General features: G+C 43.0%; 1 protein-coding gene across 4 annotated transcripts in view; it reads right to left on the bottom strand.

Annotated features, from left to right (window-relative positions):
- Positions 1-19,772, bottom strand: part of LOC5514167 (adhesion G-protein coupled receptor V1) — a 61,738-nt gene that overhangs the window by 15,331 nt on the left and 26,635 nt on the right. For all 4 annotated transcript variants that reach the window (XM_048728288.1, XM_048728291.1, XM_048728289.1 and 1 more), the window contains 30 exons: positions 19,255-19,484; positions 18,616-18,892; positions 17,796-18,132; positions 16,931-17,550; positions 16,168-16,571; positions 15,361-15,627; positions 14,778-15,162; positions 14,087-14,169; positions 13,736-13,893; positions 12,907-13,356; positions 12,404-12,551; positions 11,900-12,118; positions 11,254-11,493; positions 10,680-10,981; positions 10,048-10,210; positions 9,375-9,622; positions 8,790-8,946; positions 8,107-8,410; positions 7,174-7,479; positions 6,397-6,770; positions 6,023-6,164; positions 5,444-5,676; positions 4,239-4,465; positions 3,325-3,632; positions 2,998-3,126; positions 2,493-2,674; positions 1,951-2,142; positions 1,369-1,561; positions 833-1,167; positions 75-227 (listed from right to left, as the gene is read on the bottom strand). In XM_048728288.1, coding sequence (XP_048584245.1) covers positions 75-227; positions 833-1,167; positions 1,369-1,561; positions 1,951-2,142; positions 2,493-2,674; positions 2,998-3,126; positions 3,325-3,632; positions 4,239-4,465; positions 5,444-5,676; positions 6,023-6,164; positions 6,397-6,770; positions 7,174-7,479; positions 8,107-8,410; positions 8,790-8,946; positions 9,375-9,622; positions 10,048-10,210; positions 10,680-10,981; positions 11,254-11,493; positions 11,900-12,118; positions 12,404-12,551; positions 12,907-13,356; positions 13,736-13,893; positions 14,087-14,169; positions 14,778-15,162; positions 15,361-15,627; positions 16,168-16,571; positions 16,931-17,550; positions 17,796-18,132; positions 18,616-18,892; positions 19,255-19,484 — 7,766 coding nt within the window. The remainder of the gene's footprint in view (positions 1-74; positions 228-832; positions 1,168-1,368; positions 1,562-1,950; positions 2,143-2,492; positions 2,675-2,997; positions 3,127-3,324; positions 3,633-4,238; positions 4,466-5,443; positions 5,677-6,022; positions 6,165-6,396; positions 6,771-7,173; positions 7,480-8,106; positions 8,411-8,789; positions 8,947-9,374; positions 9,623-10,047; positions 10,211-10,679; positions 10,982-11,253; positions 11,494-11,899; positions 12,119-12,403; positions 12,552-12,906; positions 13,357-13,735; positions 13,894-14,086; positions 14,170-14,777; positions 15,163-15,360; positions 15,628-16,167; positions 16,572-16,930; positions 17,551-17,795; positions 18,133-18,615; positions 18,893-19,254; positions 19,485-19,772) is intronic.

The following is a 19,772-nucleotide window of genomic DNA, read 5'->3' as shown; positions in this document are numbered from 1 at the left end:
AAAGCTTATATTCTGTGGTCATTATTTCTACCGACTATTTCTACACTCCCTAAATAACAAACAAAGTCTCTCACCTGTAAATTATCGGAGTTTGTGGCAAGCCGTGCTCCACCAGTCACGTTTGAAAGGAACAGATAAACCTGTTCATCTGGTTCCGGCAAGTCATCGTCGATCACTGTGAGCTGTACAGTCTGAGTCTGGCCACCAGCTGGGGTTGGGTATGCGCTCTGGGAGAAAACACACACACACATTGTATTAAAGCCGCAGTGTCACCAGTTTACTTCCGGAGGTCCGACGGAAACCTCAACCGTCAAAAGACAAAAGAATCTATTAAAATCCGAGATATTAAACAGGCTATACGCTGTAAATTATCAGTCACATCCTCAAAGAAACTTCCAATAAACACACTGCTTTCAATATTTAGCAATATTTTTCGCGTTTTCCGTTAAAAATCATCCGAGATTGTTACGTAATCGACCGGAAAAAAAAAACTGGTGACAATGCGGCTTTAATAAGATGTTTACACGGACACAGTGGGATACATGTCATAAGATAGCTATTAGTTTAACAAAAATATATAACAATAAATCGTTGTAGATGGTTGTATTGGTTATTGAATTACAAAGAAATACGAGAAACCAACAGTATCTAATTGAACGGCTTTTCTCCATAATCACGAACAGGGAACATCTCTTGATGTTGGCAATTGAGGAAATATCTTGCCCCTAAAAACTGCTTTGTACACCTTAGGTAGAAAGCGTAAAATCCCTATATGGATTAAAGATGACTGTAAGGATACTTGAAAATGATGTATTAATATTGCTAGTCTTACCGGGAAGCGAACTATCTGGTACAGCTGAACGTAGTCATTCCCAACAGTCGCATTATTATCTTGAGATCTCTGACTCAATTGATCGCGCAGAGACTGGGGACTAGCCGAGGAGGTCCATCCCTCACCTCCCCCAACACTCCTGACGAGTACAGAGACTTCCCCTAGGGTACCCCGGGTGCGTTGCACCTCGAGTGTCACGACCCGCGTGTTGCCGGATGTGGCATTCTCGGGCATGCGCATTGAGGTGGTCTTGAAACTGATAACTCCACTCGCATCGTCGTTATCCTGAACTGTGACGGTCGCGGAGAGTTTGGTGCCGAGGCGGGGAAAGTTTGCTAAAGGATTCCAAAAAGTTTAAATAATAAGCATAGAAAGCAGCTTAACTCAAATACTTGTATCGTTAGAGTATTATCTGAATAATAATTTGAAACCCGCTTTCATAGCCGTAGATAGCAAATATTGCCACAGTTCTATTAACAAATTCCCGATCATACTATTAGAGACACACTCTACTATTAGAGGTATGGGTGGATTACCTCCAAAGACACTAGTAATGTTAATGTTGAAGGAGCTGTCTTTCTCGGGAGTATTGTTATCAGGGACAGTCACTTGGAAGGTCTTGGTGTACTCCCCTTCCTCCAGTCGGACGGAACGACTCGAGCCCAGGGCGGTGTAGGTGAACGTGACCGATCCGAGGGCGCTGAAGAGTCGAACAACGCGACAGGTCACCTGATATGGAAGGCAACCATCATATAAGAATAGCAACTCTACCTCATTTAGTAATGTGGTTCTTATTAATAGGGTGATGGAGCTTGAAGCTCAAATAAGCTTTTATTGTGCAATCTTGTCGAATTGCGATAAGCATTCGCCATTCGCCATTATTCAGAAATACCAGTCAGCAACTACTATGTTACGTTCTCTTTTGTCATATTAACGGGAGTTAATTAAAACATATATGAGCTACTTGCTGGAATCAGCCAATTGGTTTTGTGTGATACTGTGCGGGGAGTAATGGCTGCGTGATAAGCCTTCTTTAATGCCAAGGTACCAAGGAAGAACCAAGCCTGTAAGTATGTATTTTGGAACGTCCAGGCATCTATAATAAGTTCTCCACCGACCTGCCCTCCCTCTTCGACTGAAAGCTGTAGCGAATCTGGCGCGAACTCCACTCTACCGCTGTACTCAATGATAGCAGTCTTGCCGTTTCCCTGGGTGATGTTGGCGCCACCTGCCACAGCTGAGGATGTGGTCGCGGATGCGAGCTCCACCGCATAGATCAACTTACTGTCTGGTGATGGCACTGGGATGGCCTGTAAAGCACATAAGAAGATGTTCAAATAAGTGTTAGTTTAACACTCTCAACACTCTCATAACACTAACACTCTCATAGAAGGGCACCAGGCTAGAACGTGTGCTTGTTTAAGGATCTAGCGCGATTCGTGTATTAACTTGTTAAGCTTAATTTTGCAAACTAGCCTATTTGGAGAAGACCAAAGTTCTCCATTTACAGAAGTCCAGCCCAAATAAACAACACACAATTAATCATGTCCAGTAACAAATGAAAGGCAAATATCCTAAATCCTGTCCAAATATCCGCCGCACGAGCATTTATAGCCATCCTACAAATTAAATCAAAATCCCTGCTTGTTTCGGTACAAACCTGTAGCGAGAAGTTTAGTTCCTTGGTGGCGCCAGTGAACGTCAGCTGACCTGACGAAGGTGCCATATTTCCGGCACTGAAGCCTGCGCCTAACGAGTCCACAGGGTCCACCTTTCGCCAGTTGACGATGACGTCACCGTAGAGCCCCTCACGCCGAATCGTGACGGCACGCACGTTATTGCCTAAAAAAAAGATCAAGGTTACAATGAAAGTAGATTACAGTGAGTGTAGAATTGTGTGTCTCATCCTTGATGACATTCTCCGATATGAGAGCATCTTGAGCCCATCGGCAATCCCGAACACATACTAAAAGCTTAAAAGTCTACCTAGCGACAGCATGGAAAGCCAATCTGTAATCCCGAACACATACTGACGGACTATACCTGATTCTACAGAGAGCCTCGTGGAAAAATCGGCAATTCTGAACTAAAAAAGCCTATACCTGAGTCTACCAAGAGCATGGTAAGCCCATCGGCAAACCCGAACACATACTGACCCACCATACCTGAGTCTACAAACAGCCTCGTTGAGCTATCGGCAATTCTGAACACAGCGTTCGCTGCACTCTCCGGCACGCTGACCGTCTCAGTTATCGGTGATGATGACGCAAGAATGGGCGGGATCCCAGATGACACTATAACAAGAAAAATAAAAGGAAAAGTTAGGCAGTTATCAAAAGAGCCCTCTCCCTCTCCCGCAGATCAAAGATGACGCTACAACAACAAACACACAATAGGTCCAGAATGGTCCATGCTGCATAAAATATTGGCCCAGCCCCTCCCTCTAAAATATCTAATGGGCATGACCTCCCCGGACCAAGAAAAACAATTACCTCCAATTTGTCCAACTTCGGTCAACAAAATTCGAAAGCTTGAACCAGATTCGAGGAAAGCGGTATTGGTGAGTGTAATATCCTCAGACACCTCTCTGTTCGGGTCACCAGCAGGCACGGTAAGCTTCCCTGCAATGCTTTCTGGGTACCAAGCGGAGTATGTTATGGTATAGGAGACCTGGACTGAGCCAAACGTGCCATTCTCGCGAAGAATGGTGAAGCGAAGATGACGGGACCCATCCCCACTCACTGTTAGCGACTGAGCCGCGGGTTTCAGCCGGAACACTCCGTGAGGGGCGTCATTGGCGCTGAAAAGGATTGCGAGGGATTACTGGTTATTATGGCAAAACAAATTGTGGATGGAGACCACATGGAATTGTCGCTTAAAATAGGTTTGTATCCTTCGAAATTGAGATGTCTCGATTAGCATATCTTAGTAGTTGTTTTTATCAGAATTAAATTATTTTCCTAGCCTGCGTAGCGGCTCAATGGAGAGGGACGGGGAGAGAGGGGGTGAGAAAAAAGAATATATAATAACCAAAAGCATAAAAAAAGAATAAGCTATAAAAATATTGCTTACAGAGGTCAATAATACGAATACTATTAGCATATTACGGATTTAGTGGTCACTTTGGGTAATTAAAGCCGACGGAAACCTCATCCGAAAAGAGACAAAATAATCTATTAGAATCTGCCCTATTAAACAAGCCATCCGCTCTAAATTACCAGTCACATCCTCGAAGAAACTTCCAATAGACACACTTGCTTTTACGATTTGGAAATATTTTTCGCGTTTTCCGCTCAAAATATCGGAGACTGTTACGTAATTGACCGGAAGTAAACTGGTGACAATGCTGCTTTAAGGGCGAATCTTAAAAATCACACAAACGCAAGTGAAGCTCTAAAAGCCTTACCTTATATTAAAAGTGACGTTCTGTTTAGAAAAGTCTAGGTCTCCTCCTCCATCAACGCGGTACAGCGTGATCAGGAACTGCTCCTCCAGCTCCGGCAGATCGTCCGCGCGCACCGAGATCTCCAGGTTACGCAGCTGCTGTCCAGCGAGGAAGTCCAAGGTCCCGGATGAGGATTCCAGGTCACTGCTAATGGCGCCGGTATTTAGACCAATCACGCGCCAGTAGACCTAACGGGGAGTTGAGAATCATTTTTCTAAATCACTTGTGCCATCGATGTCACAGGCACCGAAATAAGCACCACGAGAAAAGTGACGGCAGTAGAGAAAGAAAGTAGGGGGGTGGGGGTAGAGGGGCATTTAGAACATCATGCTTGAGGTTTAGTTAATGCATGGAAATCAAATAATTCACTGCGAGTTTCAAAATCCTGTAAATTTTTCAAACAATTTCCAACAGCTAGATCGCCCATGGTCCCAGTCACTGGAACAAACGGAATAGCAGAGGTGACGTGATTGAAAACCATTTTCTCGGATCAGTCACCGCTACCTCTGATGAATCTATTATCTCTCAGATATTGTGCAAGTTTTGAGAAGTAATGTACCAGGCACAGTTTAGACGAGAAGACAGGAAAGTGTTAGTTATTTGTTATTGATGATTTGTGATGATGTTATATTTACATGTTATCGTGTAATTATGGACACAGATAGAAACTAACAATGTTTTCTTTCAGCGATGTAACATTATTGCCCTACAAATAGAAGGTTAATGTTAGAGTGTGGTCAGAAGGTATCTGGATGTTTAGATGTTAATGCAATAACATAGTAATTCTCAATACACGAATACCATATAAGTCTAGACCTCGCTATTCATATCTTTTCACTAAAAACTACATGAAATTGTGTTGGCATCAACAAAGAATATGGCGTTTTACGCGTTAAAACTATTGCTGTATATGTCGTCGGACGCATTACCATGGTAGTGTATGACGTCATATACGTTACCATGGTAGTGCATTACGTCATGCATGTTGGTATGGTAGTATATGACGTCAAGCGAGTTACAATGGCAAAACAGACGTCATCTACAATATGGCATCTAGCGCACTGCCACGGGAGGGAATAATCTCAGTCAAGTTGACATGATCGTATATTATGAATTCATGCGCGCTACAGTGGTGGGCTAGTAATGTGCCTTGTCATGGTATGTACCTGCACTGAGCCGATGGTTCCCTTTGTCCTCTCCACGGGGAACTGCAGACTGGTGACCTGCGCGTTACCAGGCTCCTGAATGATCTTACTGGCCGTGCTCTGGAAGCCGAAGATGCCGTTAGGGTTACCTTGCTTGAGCACGGTCAAGGTAATGTTTGTCTGCAGTGTGTCGATGGCGGCCCCGCCTGTCGCGTCATACAGGTTCAGCACGAACACTTCTTCGGGCTCCGGACCTAAGATAAAAGAAGGGACCTTAGTTTAACTACATAGCGTAGGGTGTGGAGAGACACTGTGCGGCATCTCGGCCGATGCATTAGATTATGATGATGTTGATGATGATGATGACAACGACGAGCCGAATAAAAATGAAGATAATGAAGATGATGATAACGACGACGATGATGATACTTACTATAACCGTTCTTGTGACAAAACAAACAGGCTAAGCGCAAACCTTGCCAGTCCATAAAAAAACGTGGACGCTAACAACTTTCGTAAGAGCGAAGATACAAAGTGGTCGAGTTGAAGGCAAAGAAAAGCGCCCCAGGCAGCCGTCATACGGACGATCAATATGTATACCTGTATACGCATCTAGCTTAATGGTGATAAACTGTCTTGTCTTGTCCCCAGAAGCAAAGCTCAATACACCGTCCGTTGCGCCGATGAAATCGTCTGAGAGTGCACTAGATGGTAGGCTTACCCTGAGTACTTGCCACTTCACCTAAAGAAAAGAGACGCGTGTTAACGTATTGCTAGTGTGATTTACGTCTTGCTTCACTGCGAGACAAGAAACGTGTTTTTTACGTATTGCTACACTCTAAAAGAAAATTCAAAACGTTGCCTTGATATGGATATTGAATTACCACCAAAAAGAGATTTGACATCAGATAATCAATATCAAAATTAAGTTACCACGCAAATCGACTGTATAGTTGTAGAATAAAATCACAAACCTGAACAATCCCCTGTGCCCCTCCCACGCGATCCACACCAAAGTTCAGCGTACGAGTGATGTTGGGGTTTACAAGTTGCAAATCAGTGGCGTTCACAAAGCCAAACAGCCCACTCGGGTTGTCACTAGTCTCGATTTGTACTTGAGCAGTGACCTTAGTACCCAGTCTCCCGCCGCCAGTGACCGATATCAGCTGGACGCTGAAGGTCTCCGCTTGCTCGGGGATAACGTCATCGATGATGCCCACGATAAGCTGGGCAGAATATTGGCCGGCTTTAAAAATGATAACACCACTTGACACATTGTAGTCTTCCCCGTGATTGGCTGTGCCATTAAGCACGTTGTAGTTGACTTGAATGATGCCAAAAGTACCACCTGTGAGTGAATGTTTGTTAATAATTTATTATCTTGTTCATTTTCCTATTTTTTTATTATAACTTTTTATTATAACGCTTCTTTTATGCATGCTTATATTTCTTGATTGATTACTCACGCCTAACATAGTAACAGCATATGAAAAAAAAACAATAACGTAGAAAAATGTTTTCTCTTGTATTTTGATACTTATATTGTTATATGTTTCTGTTTTTGTTTTTACAAAATGTTACTGGCTTCAGCAGAACGGCAACTTGCTCCCGTCGCTCATGTAAAATCCAGGCCAAATAACAAGTGTGCTATTGTGTGTATTCTTATGCATTTAAAAGTTGGAGCAATTGAAAAATCGGGAAATTTATAATTGTGCCAACAAATAGACCACGTCATGTAACTCCCTACGTACCAGTTCTCTGTAGTCCAAGGCTCACGTGACCATCAGACTCCCGCACAGTCGCTGACGTCACCACAAACTGAACAATCCCATGAGCCTCGTCGTTCTTCAGCAGGGTAACACTGACAGCCGATTGGTCACCTATGCGAGGAGGCATGTTCAGCTGGAGGCCTTGCACCGTGCTGAAGTTCAGTGTCCGGTCCAAAAGTCGGACGGACTGGAGTTGAACAAGAATAGTTTCGTCCAGCTCGGGTGACACATCTTGTAGGACCTTGAGGGTAAGTTTCTTTGTCTGTTCTTTGTCGGCGAATTCGAGAACTGGGGATAAATATTTTTTTTCAGGCATGTACATTTTTTTTTTAGATTTCTTTAAAGGAGCACTGTCGAAATTATGCGGAATGACCAAGATAACTATCCACGATTTTTGATAAATACAACATCGTGGTTCCATTGTTCCGCATCGAGCAATTGAAAACATGTTGAAAATAGTAATCAGAGGTTTTGGTTTCGTTTACTCAAACCTTAAATTTGCCCAGAGAACACCAAACAAAATTCAACAAACAAACATAAGCAACAACAACATTAAAATAGGCGCTACTTATTGCTGATAAGCGTGTTTGATTACATCTTCTGCTTTACAACAAACCAAAATACAGCGGGGCTCCGATAACAAGTCAGTCTGTGGATCTGGAGTCAGTCTGTGGATCCCAAAGGTGTCCTTACTAACGGGATACCAGTGTATGAGAACAGTCTGTGGGTTCCCAATGTGTGCTTATTAACGGGATTACACTGTTTGATGACATGTTTAAAGATCCCCAAGCTGTCTGTATTAACGGGGTTTCAATGTATGAATACAGTTTTATGGGTCCGAACGATGTCCTTACTAGCAGGGTTCCACTGTAAATATACCACAGCGAGGTTGAGCCTATTGCTGTGAGTCCTCACCTCCACTCATCGCTTCATAGTCCTGTCCAGGCATCGCTGAACTCGACGTGACCGAGTAATTAGCGCTAAGCCGACCAATATCGCCCTTATTCCGCTTGACAGTCATATTCACGGTGCCAACATCCTCACTGACGTTATACACGTACGGGGGTTCAAATACCAGCACCCCGTAAGGGTCATCACTGGCGACGACATCAATCGACGCCTGGAGTGCCCCAGGGGAGGGGTCACGGTCAGCATTCTCGGCATTGGTGATCTTGAAAACATACGAGGCGAACTCCTCAGGCTCTGTGTCTTGCTTTACCTGTCAAGAAAAAGTATAGTCTTAACTTCTAAACATCACTCAAGGTGTCTCAAAACGTCTAAACTATATTTACAATCTTGCGCTTAAGTGTACAGAATTGTATATTTCCTTCAATGCTTGATTAGTACGCCAAAAGGCGTGCGACATTACCTCAATTCTGTTAAGTTTTAAAAAGAAACAAGCATTGTATTCTGAGATATAAAGTCTAGGGGTTGGAAGCGGTATATTATTTTGTGAGCATATGCTGATTTCTTAACAGTGTTCACGCAATTTGGCTGTCTAATCTGTTTTTTTTTTTTTTTTTGCAATGCTCCTGTTGCCGTAGTTTTACTTGTGCCTATGCTTATGTAACGTAGATAACAAGAAACCCAAAGTTTACCTGTATAGGGATAGCTAAGCTTGGGACCCCATCTGTAAACCTGAGTCGACCAGACGACACATTAAAGGCGTTCGAAGGGTCCGCGGCAGAAGCGGTAACCTTGGTGATATCCCAGCTGACGAAAGCCTCGCCGAACTGTCCGATGCTGCGCAATACTCTATGGACACAAAAAGTCGATATACCGTATTTACTGGAAGGGGCGCTTATTTAATTTTTCGACTCTCTGACGGGGCGATTCTTTGCGGGAGGCACTTATTCGGGGGAGGCGATTAATAAAAAGGGCAAATTTCGCATAAAAGGCCGAAGAGCGTTTTTTTTTATTCAATAATATCAAGTTTATACTCTACTATTACTGCTGTTGCTGCTGTTGCTGCTACTCCAAAAATCTATCTTGTATAAGATCTTACATCAAAAATGTTTTTATGTCGTAGCAATCAACATGACCACTTCAAAATTACCACGACTAAAGAGCTAGATTTTATTTTGTGCAGCAAAAACATTATTGTTAAACATAATACTTGCCAATCAATAATCAATTCGGGTTGATAACCACTACAACACGAACAAGAGGTAGGCAATTCATACCTTATAGTAAACACCCCATCGTAACCTGACGTCATAGGCTCTCCTGTCACAATCGCCCTGGTTGTCATATCGACAGATATGACGCCCTTGGCGTTATCATTGGCCAGGATGACAATCTGCGCCCGACTGGCGGTGGAGTTCAAGTTTGCTCCGTTATCAGCGGAGACCAGCTCTAGGGTAAACTGCTGAGCGCCCTCAGGGATAGAGTCATTGGTGGCAGCGACCTCAATAAACATGGAGCGGGATCCCTGAAAAATATATTGCTAGAGTAAACATCAAAACAGAAAAATACGATGGAACCACAACGTAACGATCACCCCGGTATAATAAACGACATTTCGGCCCCGGCAACAGAATAAGAGAAACTGATCCCGATATTAAAGAAAACTTTGTAAGCTGCCGTTTTGCATCCTAGCAAAACACAAATACGAGGGAGAATCCATTAAGAAAAGCATTTGTGATATATTAGATTTACTTTAGCAAATGAGACATGTTTTTTTTTCGATATTTTAACACATAGTTTTCAAGTATTGAATAAAAACAATAACAAGGGTAAGACTGACAATGCCTCTTTAGAATGCCGACGTCTCGCTAAATAAAGTTTAACAGCGATTCAAGCGGATTTAGTACGCTGTGGTTATGGTTCCCCATGTATTTTTTTATTAAGGCTTGCCTGTAGGAAAAGCAGCGTTCCGTTTACAGGATGGATCTGAGAATTTCCTGGGGTGATTCGCCAAGTGATAGTAACGTCACCGAAGTCTCCTCCAAGGCGCTGGACCTCCAGTCGGAGAATGCTGCCTTCCTCAACAGTGTTGATGGTATTGTACGTGGAGATCCTGGGAAAAACCAAAAAGCGGAAGTCAGTTCGGAAACAGTTGCTTGTGTATTCTGACCCCAAGATTTCGAGGCCAACTACGGCCATGTGACAACTAATGACTTGGCCGTCTAATCCCTGGTGCACACTAGTGATATAACGATATAGGCAAGCGCACTGTTATGTTCATGTGTTGAAGTGTAAATGGCCCGACAGAAATACATAAGCCCGACATAATAACATGGACATAACGACATAAGAGAAAAAAAAAACATGTTTTTTTTTTTTTATGTCATTATGTCCATGCTGTTATGTCGGGGTTTATAGAGTGCACGCGCCTGTGTCGCTGTCACTAGTGTGTACCAGGAAGTATTCGAGAGTAAGTCAGTGTGTAATTAATTAATCGCACATTGGAGTAGCACACTGGGTAGGGTATAAAAGGGCTAACTAAGATTTCTGGTTTTACCCAATAGACCTATTTCTAATCTTACCCGAAGACTCCATACGGAGAATCACTTGCAGACACCACAACATCAACTCGGTTGCGTGGCCCTATCCTAATGCCGTCGATTGGTCGACTCATAAGCACGTAAAACGCCTCGTCCAACTCCGGCGTGTTGTCTTGTATTATCGTAATACTCAACAGCTTTTCTGTCTCGCCAGACTCGAAGTACACTGTGCCGTTGAGTGGACTTATGTCTGAGTCACTAGCTGGTGCGTAGCGGGAATCCCGTGAGGGCTGAACGACGTAGGAGAATCCGACTCTATGCTGAGTACTGCCGTTACGTACAACCTGGAACGATAAATAGGAAATGCGATAACTTATTCTCCGGTTTGGACATGATCACGAGGTTATACTTTTAAACCGACAGAAAACACCAAAAATGTTGTAAAAAATGTTATCAATGTTAGGCAGTTGATGTTTGTCAAAGATATCTTGGCAAGCGGTAACAAAACTTTTATCTCCTTAACTGGAGAACTTATTCGAAACAACCTTTAGTCAAATGCCAGGATAATTAAGATCTTTATAAGACCTTTTGGTGATTGACTTGGAACATTTGTTACCTTAAGGCTCAGTTGTGTTCCCTCAGTTGTCATGACAGCGTTGGTGTTGGCATCCACTGTGACGTCAAAGTTAATCTCGCCGAGGGTCTGATTGACCTGCGCAATGACCACTACAGCCTTTTGCGCACTAGGGTCAATGCGCGGCGAGTTTGTGACATGAGGGGTTGACGCTGAACCGGCCTGTAAAACCGCGGACATAAGATTCACCAAGAAGAGCTTGTTGAAGGCTGAGGTTGATCCCTAAAAATAATATGCATTTTTATTACACCCGATTGCATCTTTGCATTGTTCTGTATAATAATTGGTGGAATCCGTATATCACTTTGTCGAGAACGTATTCAACCACAAGCATAGAGTCCACTCCTCAAATCCAAGAAGGAGGACGATTCGCCGGTGACTTTTGTGCAATAAAAGATCACCAAACATCTGCAAACAAGCTAGGTCCCTACTGAAAACCGCTTCGACGATGTAGGTTCCCTGGCTAAATACTATCATTATATCATTCATTGTTATTATTGGATGTACTGAGCGAGCTTGACTGCCTGGAGCTGCTCAAATTCCCCTTTTGTCATCTTTTATATCCAATACGAAATACATTAAACTTTTTAGACTTATGGCCAAACACTACTATCAAAACCGTCCTTACATGTATGACGTCAACAGAAACGCTTGTCGAGTTGGCCCCATCCTGGATAACAGCCTGGCCTGTCTTTGTGACGTAGTCTACTCCTGGTACGGCTACCTGGTCATTGTTGTACTCCCCCTGGATTGCCCGGACAGTTTGGTATGATACCAGGACCACACCCATTGTACCGCCACGACGATGGATGGTTAGGATCAGGGAAGAGTTGGTCAGACTTGGCTCCTATGAAAGACATAACAAAAATATTCATTGTTTCTAGAAGAATGTTAGGACGTAATGAGGAAAAAACTATTCAACTTGATTAATAGCAATAATACCAGGGCCTCGAACGAGTAATTGTTCGATAAGCGGAGAGATGTCTGCAGCCTCCTCGAGTTATCACGATACTAAGGTTTGGCTTGACAGTAACTCAGAGACATTCGAGGTTCTAGAACTAGGGTAGCTTGGACTGCATAGGGAAGGAGGGTGCATACACTATACTTTATAATTGGAATCTATTCACTATACCTGTGACAGGTACACTGGACGTGACCAAGAAATGACACCATGCGGGTCGTCGTTTCCAGGAATGATTAAGATAGCTGTGGAACGAGCAGTGTTGATGACAGCACCACGTCCATCTTGCGACGAGCCCGTCTCGAGCAATCGAACAAGCCTGGTGAAAGGTGAATTATTTCGATCAATACTTTTTAAAACTCTTTTAGCTATTTTATTTTCGACCACACGCATATTTTTTTGGCAGGAGAGATCAGCCAGGCCATTAAAAACTTATGGTGGTGTCTACAGGACATAAATCGGATGAGCTATCAGTGGGTTGCTCCGAGTTGTAGTTGAATACTGAATAATTTAACATAACGCAACAAAAATGTTCAGCCTTTGACATTATTGTGTTTGACTGATGAACTTCTCAGAAGTTCCCAGGTTAGCATGAGTTAGTCGGTAAAAGAGAAAACAAATACCGTAATAGATACTCAAACTTATCTTTGTATAAAAGCCAAATTCGGTCTCACCTTATTACAGCCACTTCGTCCAGCTCGGGAAGATCATCACGATGAACAAGCACAGATATAATCTTCCTGGTCTCGCCTTCCTGGAACATCACCTGACCAGACAGTGGCTTCAAATCACCATCACTGTAATTTCCAGTCATATTCCAGGCAACAACCACGCGACCAAAGCTACCATATTCACGGACAACTTCAAAGTTGACTGTAGTATCAGTTGCCAGCTCCGGTTGGACAACGCGAGTGGAGTTTATCGCGAAGCTGATGCGACCGTGAGGGTTATCGCTAGATAGAATGGTTACTGTGACTCTGGAGGTGGAGCCCAAGACGGCCTTGTTCGTTGTGTTGTATATAATGATGTCAAACGTTTCGTCTTTCTCTGGCAGGGAGTCGGGAAGGACAGTGAAATCAAGCTCTAGTTCTGTCTGCCCGTCCATCAGTGTCACTTGTCCTTTGCTAAAAAAAAATCAGATAGCAATACAACAAAAGTGAAAAAACTTGAAAATCCCCCTTGAAGCGCACATGTTAGTTGATGTGGGAGCGTTTTAATGAGTGACGCATATGGACAGCTCAAGAGCATCCTCGGGGACGCAGGGCGTCGCGGAGATCGGGCACACGCGCGCTTCCTGTGCGCCCGATCTACGCGACGCACTGGGTCCCCGAGAATGGCTCAAGAGTTATATTATATGTATACTACCAATCACAGGAGGAATATAGGTAACTTGAAATGCACATTGGCTTGTTATCTATCGCTGTCTATGTTTAAAAGATTTCGGTTATTTTAGATATGGTATTGCGTATCGGCGGACATTGAGAGATCAGGGCTCACTCTTACCGTGGCACATAGTCCGCTGAAGAAGACAGCTTGACTGGGATGTAAATAGGAGAGGAAGAGGTTCCTTTTACAGCTGCCATCATCATTGCGACTTCCCCTGCTACTGGATCAGCTATGACTACGGGCTCAACGCTTACAACACCAGCTATCGTCGTGTTCTGAAGAGTAAAGATAAGTATTAAGAGCTTTAAAGCATCATCATCATTCTATAATTAAGAAAAAGTATTTAAAAACTGAGCCGTTTCTTCGTTTCATTCGATTAAACAGTGATACTAGTTTTCTAAGGCAATATTTCATGGGTCACGCAAGGGTCACGCAAGTGTGACCCAAGGACTTTTGTCACGTACGTACCATGCTCAGTGTAAAGGCCGATATTGAGGTATTCCACGAATAGATCTTCAACGCGTCATGGCTCTCTACGGTGACGAGGTTGGCTGGAACAAATGAGATCAAGTTTTAGAGAAAACGAGGTTAAAGTGAGTTAATGACGTTTGCCATGATGGTGCTCGAGTTATAAAATGTTGATGACGTGAATTTGACGATGATGATGACTGTAAACTGCTAGTGTTGTAATCTTGTGACAATGTTTAAATTATGACAATTGAGTTAAAAAAACGCGATAGTGATTGAGATATAAAGATGTTGATGATGGCGTTGAAACAACGGCGACGATGATATCGTTGTTGACGATGATGATAAAGTTGATGATAATTATGCTAATATAAGAGGGACTTTGTTGTTTAGCTTTGCATTAAATGCAGATAAAATTACAAAATAACAACCCAAAAGCTTGGCCGAATCTTTAGCGCACCAAATTCAGTCGTTACAAAATACCAAAGGGATTGCATAAAAGCTGATGTAAATGTTTTTCTACTAGATGTATTAGCTGCTAGAATGACAAAATGGCGGCTGACTGAGCCAGTTCATGTGGTTGATAATGGCAGGTGATAACTCAGGGCCGTAGCAGGGGGTGGGGCACTAGGGGCATGTGCCCCCTCCCCACCCCCGCAATCTTACATGCTACAACTCTGTAACTACTTACGTTTTCCATTGCTATGATACACTCTCGCTGACTTCACTGCATTGGTCTCCAAGCTCTGGACTTCATCAAAATTGCTATTCTTCCATTGATAAACCTTACTTGGACCCTTGCTATTTGCAAATAACAAATAATATTCACCGCCGAATGCGAAATGCTCAACGCCTATTGGTCCAACTGTATCAACCTCCCTATATGGAATAAATGAGCCAGTCTGCCATCTAAGTATAGGGGACTTTGTTTTGAGGTTGCTGACGTCAAGGTCGTTTTTGAACGATATTGCCATCATCATGACTCCATTGATAGAGAAGGAAGCAAGGTCTGAAGCCGCCCGTGTGTCAATATCAGCAGCTTGGTCCACGAACTTGTCCGTTACCCATTTGTAAACCTATAAAAGGCGTAATAAAATCTAGAAAACTAATTTGTAAGGCTAGAGTAGAAGTTGAATATAGACTATTTGCAAACCTTTATTATGAAGTTCGAGTCATGATCATAAAGCACGTTTCACTGGTTCGTTAATTACACTTGTCAAGGTGGCCACGGTAGCGCGCGTCTTACCGTCATAAACATAAGCCCCTAAATTTACCTTAGTTTTCAGTAGCGTTGTACCAGCGTTATTGATTCCATTAGATATGACAAGGTACGTCTGTCCTCCTTGGGCAAAGAACGACACGCTCGATGCACCCTGGGAAGGTAGGTCTTGGACCAACGAGAGCTTGCCGTCACTCGAGAGGGCGAACACACTAGAGTTGACCTCATAGTCGCCAATTGAACCCTGATTGGCTACAGCAAGATAAGTCATGCCATTTATGACAATCGAGTCGAAGCGAACGGCGCCATTGGTTTTTATTTCCTGAATAGAAAATGGTGATATTAGCGTTAATCTGTCTGTTGGTCTAATAATGAGTTATCAGACCTCAATCAAAAGAACATTTCTGTTTTTAAACTGACACTTTTATAGTTAAAACAGTACAACGTGTCAAAGCAAGTATTCAGCGTCAAAACAGCAGAAAGAAGAAAATATCGAGAAAAACCAACCCAAAGACAATTGAAGCTCAATTCAAACATTACTCATACCGTTAAGGTTACTGTAGCTCATCGGTTAATAGAAATAGAGTTGTTAGCTCCATTGCAACACTGATTGAGCTACCTAATTACAATCCCGGTAATAGAAATAGGGTTGTTATCCCATTAGATAGATTTTATTTTGTGTAACACTTTTTATTTAAACAGATAATTTTTACACGTGCCTCCATTGCAGCACAGGTGACCCCCCTTATATCTGGGAATTATATAATTTGAAAAAAAAAATGTTTTGGGCTGCTACTAGTTTTCGATAAGTGAACTGTATCACACATGAGCATGTTATAAATATAACACCATCAGCGCTTACCTGAATAGGGATGTAGACCCCCTGCCACCTGAACAAAGTAGAGCCCCTATATCCATTCTGACTCCCATTTCCGTTAGCCCCAAGCACGAGGAAGTCGTCCCCGTACGCGCTGAACGCGTAAAAAGCATTAGCTCCAGCAGCCTGTATTCCTTGTATTTGCTCGAAGAAAGCAGCATCGCCAACACCAGATGATGCACTGCCGGGTATGGTCTGATAGTCAACAGTAATTCGTCCAAGGTTGCCTTTCTTTCTGACAATCTTCGTTTTGACGAACCCGACGCTCTCTTCGACGCTGACCGTGCCTGACTGTGTTAGGCTGGAGATGATTTCTAGCTCACCATATGGGTAATCGTTCTCCGAGATGGTTAGGGTCGCCATGTGTGGAGAACTGATTCGTCCACCGCCTGTGCACAAGACACACAATAATGTTAAAGGAGACATTCGCAAGGTTGGAAACTGATTGCAGCTAAGTGTTGCCTGTACATAAAGCTCAGAGGAGACGGGGGTGATCGACACCAAAAATCAATGTTAGCCCTTAGGGATAGTAATTTGGGTGTGGTCAACAGCAATTCTTACCACTAAGAGAGGGAACATCGAGTGTGGGCGAAGCAAATTTTAAACCTAAGAGTTAGCACTTCCGTTAGCAGGGAGTTTTAAGACCTAAAAAGCTCTTGCTATACAGTATAACTAAAAGTACTGGGAACAATTAGTTTTTTTACCAAAAGAAAGTTTACAGATGAGATGTAACGATGCATTTACGTACCAGAAATAATGTAAATCTCGACACCAAAGTTCTCTGCCTTCTCAGAGTCTGAGTCCACCAAACTCTTGATACTGAATGGCATTTGGTCGACCCCCTTCCCAAACACCAGCGTGCCATTTACAGGTGAAAGGTCGGCTGATGCCGATGCGTTCACAACTCTCCAGCCGACCACTACTGATCCGAAACTATCCACATTACGGACCACGCGGAATACCGCCTCATTTAGCGCACCGTTACCCGGCTCAGAGATAACCTTATGAGTGGAGTCGGAGGAGAAATTAAACACCCCTCTGGCATCGTCGTTGTAAAGAATGACTATTTCCGTCTGTTCATGTCCAGGAACAAGAGCCGCCCCGACTCCAGGCTTCAAACCAAGAATGATGCTCTCGTTATCTTCAGGAATGGTGTCATCAGTGATCTTTACTTCGATATTTTGTTCACGTTGACCATCGACGAAGGTTAGGGTCTCCTCGCCACCTCCGAAGGAAGGTATGGAGTAATCGTTTGGAATTGCAGTTGACGTTAGCTTGATAAAATATTTGACAGTCACTGTTCCCAGAGATCCTTGCGAGCGTAGTACTGTCACATTAAAGGCTCCAATACTTTCGTTAACATCAATCCTAGCAAGAAAGATAATGCACTTTAATAATTGGCTATTCACTTGTGCTTTTATGCTTTTTCATTTAAAATCTAATCCGTAGAGGCTTTTTATATTATGTTAAAAAGAATCATTCGTACCTAGATCATAGGAGTAATGTGATAATGGTCAATTATCAACGACAATTTTTTATTTTCACTTTCAGGCTGATTTGTCTACTCACACCAATATGGCAGCGGAAAGCATGTTTAAGGTATATCAACTCACCTGGTCTGAGAAAAGCCAATGACACCAGCCGGATCATCGTTGGGAGAAATTGTCACTTGAGCAACCGAATCCGCAAGGATCTTGGGCGGCGCACCTGTCACATTGTACGGACCGTTCACCAACTCGATAGCCGTGAGGTTAACGATAAAAACTTCGGACTGCTCGGGAACACTCTCGTCAATAATAAACACTGGAATTTCGCCAACGGCTTGTTCGTTAGGAATCATGACTGAGCCAACAGTGGCTATGAAGTCCTCGCCAGCAGTGGCTAGAGTTGTTTGTTGATCTAGCTGAGTATTGTTGCCAGACTTGATCTCATAATGAATGCGGAGGTCACCTGTAAGTATATAAGATACCTGCATTAAAGGTTTGACCTTTTTCCTGGTGAGTAAAACTTTCATTAACATGTACCTATAGAATGTATCTGCCAAAAAAACATTGATATAAAACTAAAGGGCCACATCAATCAGTGTCATCTTTTTTTTTAATAAGAAATTAAAATACTAACATATTACGGAGTATTGCCGAAGAGACAGCGTTGCAATTTTTATTGTCATCAAGTATCCATTAAAGTTAGGCATTGTTGAAAACTTGAGCAGGCAATTTCGGTAAATGCACTCAACACAACAACAACATTAGCAACAGCAAAACAAACGCACAAAAAACAACATCAACAACATTAATAACAATAACAACAACAACCAGCAGCAACAATAACCTCAACAACGACAACGAGTACAGAACCATAATTAATATCAACAACAACAACCACATATACATCAATAAACAAATTAAAATATAACAATACTGTTAAACTTACCTAAAGTTCCATAAAGCCTTGACAAGATCAGCGTTACGTTTTTGTCTTCTGTGGTGATGACGATTCTTGAGCCTGATTGGAACTCCACACACCCGTGAGGCTCATCACTAGCTTGCACGGTCACAGTCGCAGTTGCGCGCGCAGGTATGAGTGTTGCCGCGCCAGACGCCGCTACATCAACAGTTGTAACATTACTGAGCTGTACGCTAAACACTTCGTCCGGCTCTGGTTTAGAATCCGCCTCCACATTGAAGGTGATGTTTGCATATCTCTGGCCCTGTGATCGGAATTCCGTAGGTTAGTAATCGAAAAAATCAGACTATATTCTGTATTTTATATTCCAACTGCAACTGGGAATAACAAAAAATGATAAATAAACCACTAAGAAGCGGTAATACTGGGAAAGGTTATAAATCCCTGAAAGCGTGCTGCTCAGGCTGGACGTTGAGAAAATATACCACTTTTTTTATTAGTAATTAGTAACGGGTTAGTATAAAGCCTATGTAGCTAGCTTTGTTTATTTTTGGTTGATGTTGTTCTTCTTACGAATGGAAGGAAGTTTTTATCTTTACCCAGACAGGAAATGTGGCAAAAAAAGTGGCTGGGTGTTAACAAAAATTTAAAGGAGCAAGTTTTCACCTCTAAGAATACAGCGTGTCCCATATGCGGCGAGAAATCGTGAGAGGCATTAGTGCCAACGATGACCCAGTTAACGGACACTTTTCCGGCGGCAGGAGCGGTCCTTTCCACGGAAAGGTCCACAGTTGTCCCCTCTTTGGCAACCACGGACTGTGAGGATTGGCTGAAACCAACTTGACCAGCGACGCCATCATTTGCCGAGATGATCACAGTCAGGTTATTGCCTAGACCTAGAGAGGAAAATTATAGCAAACGTAAACGTAAAGTTCGTGGTGCTGATCGATGGTGATAATGATATGGCGATGAAGACAATGACAACAGCAGCAACGATGACGATATGGTAGTGTCCAGGCCTAGACCTTAGCGTTCCTTCAGGTTTTCCTGTGATATTTCGGGTTTCCTCTGGCTTATGTGACGTCACCCAAAACACTCTTTTTGAATGGGTTGGCTCTGCCCAGCCCTTCACGGCTAACGTCAACCACAGGAGTCCAAAACAAAACGCTAGGGACTAGGTTGCT

The sequence above is a fragment of the Nematostella vectensis genome, chromosome 5 (assembly GCF_932526225.1).
Source record: "Nematostella vectensis chromosome 5, jaNemVect1.1, whole genome shotgun sequence".
Lineage (NCBI taxonomy): Eukaryota > Metazoa > Cnidaria > Anthozoa > Actiniaria > Edwardsiidae > Nematostella > Nematostella vectensis.
The sequence above is the reverse complement of the archived record's forward strand: the minus strand, read 5'-3'. Positions and strand labels throughout refer to the sequence as shown.